This window comes from Clupea harengus, chromosome 20 (genome assembly GCF_900700415.2).
Source record: "Clupea harengus chromosome 20, Ch_v2.0.2, whole genome shotgun sequence".
Lineage (NCBI taxonomy): Eukaryota > Metazoa > Chordata > Actinopteri > Clupeiformes > Clupeidae > Clupea > Clupea harengus.
The window spans coordinates 15,445,786-15,455,785 of NC_045171.1; the positions used below are offsets into that span (position 1 = coordinate 15,445,786).

General features: G+C 45.7%; 1 protein-coding gene across 12 annotated transcripts in view; it reads left to right on the plus strand.

The window, feature by feature from the left end:
• Positions 1–10,000, plus strand: part of tjp1a (tight junction protein 1a) — a 165,505-nt gene that overhangs the window by 75,154 nt on the left and 80,351 nt on the right. Inside the window, exon 1 of one of the 12 annotated variants that reach the window (XM_042710788.1) lies at positions 5,103–5,393. The exons of 9 other annotated variants lie outside the window; for them this stretch is intronic. In XM_042710788.1, the coding sequence (XP_042566722.1) occupies positions 5,313–5,393 (81 nt within the window). In that variant the 5' untranslated portion in view covers positions 5,103–5,312. Of the gene's footprint in view, positions 1–5,102; positions 5,394–8,880; positions 9,414–9,441; positions 9,869–10,000 lie in introns of those variants that run through there. 2 more of the 12 variants (XM_042710789.1, XM_042710792.1) reach the window with 2 other exon arrangements.

The following is a 10,000-nucleotide window of genomic DNA, read 5'->3' on the forward strand; positions in this document are numbered from 1 at the left end:
CAATTTACACATATTGTTCTCATACAAGACCTCACATTTATAGTCTTTCTGAAAGAGTGAATGGCAAAAAAATTAACTAGTGAGGTTTTGAACTGCATGTATTGAGTATCACTGTATTTATATGGTGAATATACTGTATATAAATACTATATAAGTCCCATATACACACAATGCATAGGTCCCATATATACACGGCCCATATATGATATAATATATGAAAGAGCCGGATATGTTCTTCCTCCATCAGCCATGCGGCCCCTTTGAGAGCCTGACGGGTCCCCACTAGCAGCAGGATTAGATGTGTTAGTCCAGTGAATAGCTCTAGCTGGGCCTGCGCTCGACCCAGAGTCATAAACTCATTCCCTGGGACTCATTATCTGGTGCCGCGGCTAATTGGGTTGAATTGTTGGGTTTCCTTGGAACTGCTGCTCATGCCAGTTTCAGAGCATTGGATTCATTACAGGAGACAAATGTCTGATGCCTCCACCATGGACTACTGTCAGGGAAGTAGATCACACAATAAAAGGATATCTTTGATTTCCGACATGTGGAATAATAATGACTCTGCTGCCTTTGGTCTTTTTTCGTTTAACATGATGAAAGAGTTTTTTTGCCTTCATTCTTTCTCTCTCTCTCCCTCTCCCTCTGTTTTTCAATGAGCTTTATACTCTCTTCATACACATAAATGAGCATGTGTATGTGCACGTGTGAATATTGAGTGTGTGTTGTGTGTGAGTGTGTGCATGGTTAATTTAAAACATCACAGTTGGAGTGGGCGGAGTGAGTGCACTTCAGCTCAGAGCTGCTGGTTCTGTGCTCTGGGGGGGGGGGGGCGGTGTGTGTGTGTGCGTGTCCGTGTGTGTGTGTGTGTGCGCGCGTGTGTGTGTCTGTGTGCGTGTGCGTGTGCGTGTGCGTGTGTGTGGTGGAGTTTGCAGAAAGTAATTGCACTACCTGGGCAATCTGCCTGTTTATTTTCATACCTGGGTAAGACAAACACACAAACACACTCTTTCATTTCACCCCCTGCTCTGGAGTGCCAAACAATGAGATAGGGACTGAGAGAGAAAGAGAGAGAGAGGGAGTGAGAGAGAGAGAGTGAGAGAGAGAGAGAGAGCGAGAGAGAGGGATAGAGTGAGAGAAGGATTGAGAGAGAGAGAGAGAGGGGGAATATGAGAGAGAGGGGGAGAGAGTGACAGAAAAAAAGAGAAACACAGAGACCTGATTTGACTTTACAGCTATAGACTATAGATAATAAAGGCACACACACACACACACACACACACACACACACACACATACACACACACACACACACACACACACACACACACACACACACTACTAAACTGTATGTCTACATACACACACAAACTATACACTCAATCATAGTCTCCTTCTCACACATGTTCCCATGCACACATACAAGGACACACACACACACACATCTCTCAAACACACATAAACATTTCTCTGTGTGTTTATTTTTTTATTTGCTGGCAGAGGTTGATTGATGGCACCTCCATCTAATCTCCTGGATTGGAGCAGCAGCCCCATAACTAGCTGCTGTGACAGGTTTACTGAGGCCATAGGTCTCTGGCGTCCGCCTGCAATCGCAGATTGAGCTGTGCGTTAGCGAGAGGCAACAGGAAGACAGACAGACAGTCAGACAGATGGACAAGCTAGGCCAGGCCCACAAATGCATCAGGCAGAGAGGCAAACATTAACTGAATTAAAAACTCAAGTGCTGCATGGATCAGTTAAGGGGCCGTCTTAGTTCATAGCCAGGTTAGGAGAGAAAGATAGGGTGGACGCAGGTGAAATGCAAGGCCATGAATTTAGGTGTCGAATATGCGGAAACGTCAATCCTTTGTGTCCTCTTCTATCTCCTCTTCCTCTTCCTCTGCTGCCTCAATGTTTTCATTCATCATCTCCATAAATCTCTCCTTTTTCTTCTTCTTCTTCTTCTTCTTCTTCCTCTTCTTCTTCTTTTTCACCTCTGCAGTCCCTAAGAGACACACTGTTCAGTCAGTGAGTTCCTCAGTCCTCCATCTCTCTTCATCTCCATTTCTCCCTCCACCTCTATTAACTCCAGATAATTTCCTGGATCTTTCAAAAGAAGCTTTGTGTGTGTGTGTGTGTGTGTAACCTGATCTGTGCCCTTCCATCCGTTTCTGCGACCCCCTCCCCCCAAGCCTTCTTCCCCACCTTAACCCACTGATCAGACCCCCCCCCCCACCCCTTCCACCCCACTTCCAAATCCCTTTGTGACCCCCACCCCTCTACACCACCCTCCCCTCCCCATCCCCACCTCCAACTGTCCGTCATTAGCTTCATAAACAGGCAGAATGTCCTGGGAGGGCCTCAGTTAAGGCGGAACATTCCAGAGGCAATAAAGCTTTTTCGGGAAGCCAGATAAAAATCACTGATCATTTTTCTAATGCAGCCCAGATGAAGATGGCCAGAGAGTGAGAGAGAGAGAGAGAGAGAGAGAGAGAGAGAGAACCCAACCGGCAGTTATCCAACACCCACGTGTATGCTCTCCTTTAACCTGGATTCATTCTCTCTCTCTCTCTCTCTCCTTGTTTTTTTCTCTATCTATCAGTCTATCTGTCATCTGTCAAGCTATCTTTCTTGCTTATACTCCCGGGAGGTGTGTTCTTTCCTAGTTAAGATAGGAGGCATGTTCCACCCTAGTTAGGAAAGGAGGCATGTTTCACCCTAGTTAGGAAATTAGGCATGTTCCACCCTAGTTAAGATAGGAGGCATTTTCCTCAAAGGTTAAGAAATCCAAAAGATCTCCAATCATCTCAGTTCTCAGTTTGACATTTATTTCCTGTCTTTGTACAAAACCCTCCTGCCAGCAAATTGTAGCCACAAGAAACTGTTTCCAGCGAAGAATATCTTTTCAAAATAACAAACCCCTGTATTCCAATCATCCCCTCTCCCAAAGTGGCTGTATCATTACTGGAAAACCCACACTCACACAAATGCGCAGGCACACAAACACACACAGACACACACAAATGGGCAGGTACACACACACAGACACACACAAATGCGCAGGCACACACACACACACACAAATGGGCAGGCACACACACACACACACACACACACTTTGGGGAAAACATCTTGGGGGTTATTGGGGATTGTTAACTGAATCAGTGAGAAGGTCACTATGTGGGGAACAAACTGGAGAACTTATCAAAGCCAGCTGCTGGCAGGAACTATGCTCTGGGCTTTGACCTAAGGTTTCTTTCCCTTTTTCTTCTCTTTCTCCTTCTCTCTGTCACACCCCCCCTCTCTGTGTATCTATCCATCTATTTATCTCTCTGAAATGTTGTTTTAGCAACTCAAGGTGCAGGCCTAAACTCTGAGTTCTGACCCCTCTTTGCTTGTCTTTCTACTTACTTCTCTCACTCTCTCTCTCTGTCTTTCTCGCCATCTCTCTCTGAACTGTTGTTTTAGCTGCTAAAGGTTCAGGCCTAAGCTTCTCTGATGTTGATCAGCTCATAGTTCTCCTTACCCCCCTCCCTGGTTCTCATAGTTCTCCTTACCCCCTCCCTGGTTCTCATAGTTCTCCTTCCCCCCTCCCTGGTTCTCCTCCAAACATAGGGATTTTCTCCAGATGCCAACTTCACAGTGTTCCTCACCGACGTCTCTTGACAGAGGTGCTATTTTGGACACTTTTCTATTTGTTATATTTGTCTCCGAGGATAAAAATAAAGACGTGCTTTATAGATGATTCTAATCCCATACCTTTAAAGAGGTTCGAGGAAAGGCAGAGAAAAGGAAGTCTCACTGGGTTTTGCAGCAGCCGTGCTCTTGTCTCAGTGGCCTGTTTGGAAACGTTTGGTGTTTTAGAAAACACTTCTGCCGTCTGTTGATTTACAGCGCAGAGGGAGCTGCTGCTGCTGCATGAATCACAGAGACACGGATAGACCCATGATCATTTACTCCACTAATCTGCTTGTTATGGCATTCACTAAATATTCACACTTAATATCAAGTGGTGTGCTCTCCCTGTTGACAGTGTGTGTGTGTGTGTGTGTGTGTGTGTGTGTGTGTGTGTGTGTGTGTGTGTGTGTGTGTGTGTGTGTGTGTGTGTGTGTGTGGGTCTATGTGTGTGTGTGTGTGTGTGTGTGTGTGTGTGTGAGTGTATGTGTGTAAGCGAGAAAGAGAGAGGAAGAGTGTGAGAGTGTATGTGTGTGTGTGTGTGTGTGTGTGTGTGTGTGTGTGTGTGTGTCTGTCTGTGTGTGTGTGTGTGTGTGAGGGGATCCACAGGGCTGAGTGTTGTAGGGTTGGCTGCTGGGGGTGGATCATGTGATCTAAGTATCCGCAAGGCCTGTTAGTCAATTCCTCCTGCCATCTCAGCCTCTAAGCTCACACACACACACACACACACACACACACACACACACACACACACACACACATACACTCTCACACTCTTCCTCTCTCTTTCTCGCTTACACACATACACTCACACACACACACACACCCACACACACATACACTCTCACACTCTTCCTCTCTCTTTCTCGGTTACACACATACACTCACACCACGTCCTGCACCCCGACCTTGTCTGGCTCGCATCACATGTGCCCAAGCCCCCACCCCCCCGTGTTTTTTTCCCAGAGGGCTGTGGGATGGGAGGAGTGTTTTCCGTTTGCCTGCTCTTTCATGAGCACACCTGAGCTCTGGCCTGCTCACTTCCTCTCTATCCCTCCCGCTCTCCCTCTCTCTGTCCCTCTCCCTCTCTCTATCCCTCTCTCTGTCATGTTTCTCTCTCCCTCTCTCTATCCCTCTCTCTATCCTGTTTCTCTCTCCCTCTCTCTATCCCTCTCCCTCTCTCTATCCTGTTTCTCTCTCCCTCTCTCTTTCTCTGTCTCTCTCGCTTGCTCCTGGGTGTCCCACGTAGTCACTGAGAGCAGCCATGCAGGACAAAGCTGCCTTTGATCACATTTATACTGTCACTGTTATCCTCTCTCTTTCTTTCTCTCTCTCACTCACTCGCTCTCCTCTCCTCTCCCCCTCTTCTCTCCCCCTCATTCCTTTCCCCCTCTGCTCTCTCTCTCTCTCTCTCTCTCTCTCTCTCTCTCCCTTTCCCACTTCCATATAATTACCCAGGAGTTGAATGACTGATCACAGTGCTGTCCTTTTGGTTCTTGTGTTGTGTGTGTTCCTCTTCCACAGACATATTTGTTGTTTTGTTTGGCATACTGTCTCTGGACTAGCACCTTACGGTTGTGTTGGATTATATTAAGCTGTCTTGGCCTCTGCGTGCCTGCGTAAAACAAACTTCCAGAATGCTGAGTATTTTGATTTCCTCGTTGCTGGATGCCGACCGCAAAATGCGCTGGAGGACGACAGACCGCCACTCATCTCTGGTACTGTCCATGATTTGATCACAAATAGCTGGGTTTCTACCACTACGGTTTAGTCTCTGTAGCAGCATTTAGAACATGTGTGCCCTTTATTTGTTATCCAGTAGCTTTTCTTTCCTTTTTTTCTTTTTCAGAGGTGTTTAAACTTTTAACTTTAATACTTTTACTGCACAATCTTCCAGCATATTGTTTTATTTAAGCAATGCATCATACCTGTTATGGATTTCGTGTACACATGAAGTCCTAATACCAGTACAGTGGCTAAAACTATTTCTATTACAGAAACAATATTTCTACAAGCAGTATTTTTTTACTTGTACGAGTCCTCAAGTCTAAAGACACCTTAGTACCTTTACAGTACTGCCTTCTGTTAACTATTGTATTTTTCATGCTGAAGTGGAACAAAACAGAAATAGAACTGGATGCCTTTGTGTGTGTGTGTGTGTGTGTGTTTATGGATGTATGGTTGTTTAGGTGTGCATTATATAGTGTATCTGTTCATAGCGTTGAAGTGTGTTCATTTGTGTAATTCGGTTAAGGGGAGTGAAAGTGCATACACACATTTGTGTATGTATGTGTGGACACACACTAACTAACGTGTGTTTGTGGTCTTCTGAGGGCATGTGTGTGTTGATAATGTTGATGTGTGTGTGTGTGTGTGTGTGTTTGTGTTCAGGTGTCTATTTGTGTGTTCAGGTGTGTGTGTGTGTGTGTGTTCAGGTGTGTGTGTGTGTGTGTGTGTGTGTGTTCAGGTGTGTGTGTGTGTGTGTGTGTGTGTTAAGGTATGTGTGTGTTTCTTTGAATAGTGTCAGAGCCCCAGCTTGCACATGCTGCTGCTGTTGTTGGGCCCACTGAAGCAGAGCCAGTTGTTTATCGTCACTGAGAGAGAGATGTGGTAATCATGCTCATTATGCTACCAACCATATGGGATATTTATCCAGATGAAGCACACACACACAAGCACGCATACACACACACACACACACACACGCACGCATGCATGCACGCACACATACACACACACGCACACATACACCTACTCACACAATTATACACTTACATGTGCAAAACACACACACACTCACACAGCCATAAACACACACACAGGCACACGTGCATTTACACACAAACACACACACACGCACGTACACGCGAACCAAATTAGTGCCAAGCTATTTTTAAAGCAGAGTAAATAGATGTCATATTTGTGCATTAATTTAGATCCTTGCCTGCCTCATCTGGTCTCTTCCTCTGCTGAATTTGGCCTCCTTTCAATCAGTTCCACAGCACGTCTGCTGTCTGTTATGGTTTGGCCGCAATCTCCCAACAGTCGAGTGGACTAGATATCCCACAGCATCTCAAGCAGACGTCCTAAAACACCGTCAGCCCATCCAACCCGTGGCTCTCTCACTCGCTTTGCTCTCTAAACAAAAGCAGCCGCTCAGGAAGAACCCGACCTGGTTGTCCGTCTCCCTCTGAAGTCTGGCCTGCTTATGATAAACCCGCTCCTTGATCTTCTCAGTGAGACCCCACTACTCGCCTTTGCTTGCCCCCCTCCTCTCCCTCATCTCCTCCTCCCCTTCCCCCGAGGGTTGGCCTGGCAGCCAGCATTGTGCTCTTGCTTTAGCGGGATTATGCCTGTTGGTAATTAACCCCGGTGACCACCACTCTGGTCCACACCTCTCCACCTTGGCCTTCTCCGGCCGCACGCTGGGATCACAAGACCGGGGGAAGACCCAGGGAGTCCGATCTGGACGTGATGTTCCCTTTTATCGCACAAGATCTCTCTGCAGCCCGGAGCAGGAGGAGGGATGCACAGTCTGTACTGATAAAATGTAATTGCTTAGAAAGATACGTTTGTGGTGTATCTCTCTGTGTGTGTGTGTGTGTATCTCTCTCTCTCTCTCTCTCTGTGTTATTAAGATGGAGTGAAGCATTACTGTGTCAAAGTTCTGAATCCTGTCTGGTCTGTGCTGTGTCTGTGAGTCTGAAGAGGTCTTCCATCCTGAAGTAATTTTCTGGAAAACTGCAGACTGTAAATCTGATTTGATGGTTGGCTGTAATTTGTGGATGTTGTTGACGGAATAACGGCGTCGTAAACAGGGCAACAGGCATTTCCTCTAGCATTCTCCTGCCTATTCCCCTCCTCCCTCTATTGAGTAAGATATTATCTCCCTCTAAATGAGATGTTAGGCGGTCAACATTTACTGTGTGCTAATGTTTCTACTTTTAAAGCAGAAACCTCCTAATGTGGCATCCTCTCCGCTGGCTGGACAATGAGCTCACATGGAAGCCTATACAGTTTCTCACGATTTATGGACAAAGATGCTAAAACTGCCTAGTGATGGATTGATGGCGGCTCTCTGGGTAGAGAGAGCTGTCTCTGCTCTTTTGGTGAAGCCAAGAGACCAAGATAGGAACAGACGCTGTCCTGTTATATTTATATATATTACTTATATATGTATATTTTTATATTTTATTACATATATATTATATTTTATTGTATTATATTTTTTACTGAGGGATGAGAGGTGAGAACTTTGTTGTTTACTTTTAAACAATGTGAAGCAGAGCTCTATGGTCCCTGACATCCTGTGGGTGGGGGTCCGGAAAACCATAGGAAGCCGTCTGTAAGACAGCAGAGCGCCGTGTGGTTTCCTCCGTGGTCAGTTGTTACCACAACCTGGAGTCTTAAGTTAGGTTTGAAATAGAGGACGTGCTTTTTGGGCTGCCTGATGTCATTTGAAAGTAGAACTTGAGGTTAGTTATGGAGACAAGGGCAGTGATACAGACAGAGTAATAGACATACTGTACATAACACATACATTACAATACTTAATAGTCATACATAAACAAGTCATGGTCTGATCTTCACACAGCCATGGTTTTAATAGTCACACTTAGACTACTTGTGAAAGTGTAGTGCGCTATTATTTGGCCTTAATAAACACATTATTACAGTCTGATATGCCAACCCATTAACAAGAAATTTTAATAATCTATTAAAAGGGTTTCAATAAATGAACAAGTGAAATGGATGATTTGAGTGCAGATTACAGAACAGCTACTGCTGACCTTAACCCATAACCCATCCATGGCTACCACATCTGCTTGATATAATGCATTCTTTATGTCTTTCGCACTATCGAAGGTACAAATTAATTATCTGCAAACTAAAGTTAGACTAGACTGTCTAAATCTGAACATGAGACGCGCATCCGCCATCCGCTGACAGTGGGATCTTCTGGCTGAGAGCAGTAGTGAACGTGGTAAACTTGTGCATTAACAAAACCATCCCGACATCTCCGTCTATCCCAGGACCAAAATCTGCAAGCTGGCCACGGGAGACGCGCTATGGGCAGTTAAATCGCATGTACCCCGACGGTGGCTCGAACAAACTGCACACTAACCCACCAGTAGTGATAAGTCAGAGTGACCTAAATTTCCCACGGACAAGATTGTTCGGTATGTTTATTGGGAAGATTTAGCTGAGATCGTGACTGCTGCCCTGGATTCCAGCCTGTGCCACCCCCACAGAAATACAATGGTCTATTCCAGTCAGACATGTCATGATTGTTGCTTGGAGAGGGTAAAGCGTAAGAGCGAGAGAGTGTACCATAGCAAGCGTAGCACAGCGATATCCACATGATCGCTGAGGACATCGGTTTCCCATCCATACACTTGAGACTTGAGGACTCGTACAAGAACAAAAACAAGCATTTGGGGGTGGATCGAACATTTCCGGACAAAGTATCCCGAGGAATCATCAAGGATAAATACTTTGACTGGCGAAACAGTGACCAGCGCAACATTATGAACTTTTGAGCTGTCCTGGAGGATTTCGTTGTCATGTCTTTCAGCGTCCCGAGAAAATAAACTTGTGGTGCCCGGCGCGGTTGCTGCTGCTGGGCCAGGACTTGGAATCTTTTGCGCTTTGGTGGCGGTGATCATTTACAACAGCAAACTTGCAGCTCTGGGAGCGAGCAGGAGATCAAAATGTCGGCCAAGGCTGCCTCCAATAAGGTAGGAAAGAAACAACAGAAAAGTACCCCATCTCGGTTGTGATCACTAAGCGTTCTATTGTGATCCGTCAGATGGGCGATGAGATGATAGATGTGTTGCTTTAACCGTCCTCTGTTGCGCATCATTTATGAGCTGGTGCTATTGGCGGGAGATGTGGAAGGCTGGAGTCGCACTGTGTTGAAGTAGTTTGCTGGCTGTTGGGTAGACCACCTCCGTAGTAGTAGTTGGATGCGAGCTCAGAAAGTGCCGTTTACTCCCGACTCCACCTGTAAGACATAATTGTATGTCGGGGACGACGAGTGGTTAGCATGTTTGTTGTAATGGCAGTGACCCAAGATGAGAAAACATACCCATTTATCTAGTTTGGTCAGATTACTAGATAATTTTCACAGGCTCAACGGTTGGTTTCGGCTCATTGAAAGCCAAGTCCAGACGACAACTTTGACCTGACTGCGGTAAGGTTACACCGAAGTGTTTTAAGAAGTTGCAACAGTGTCCGAGACTAAGTGGATGTTTTTACACAGCTGGTGCAACAGTAGTCGACTGTTCGATTGTTACAATGACTGCAGTCTAATTGTCCTCACCTA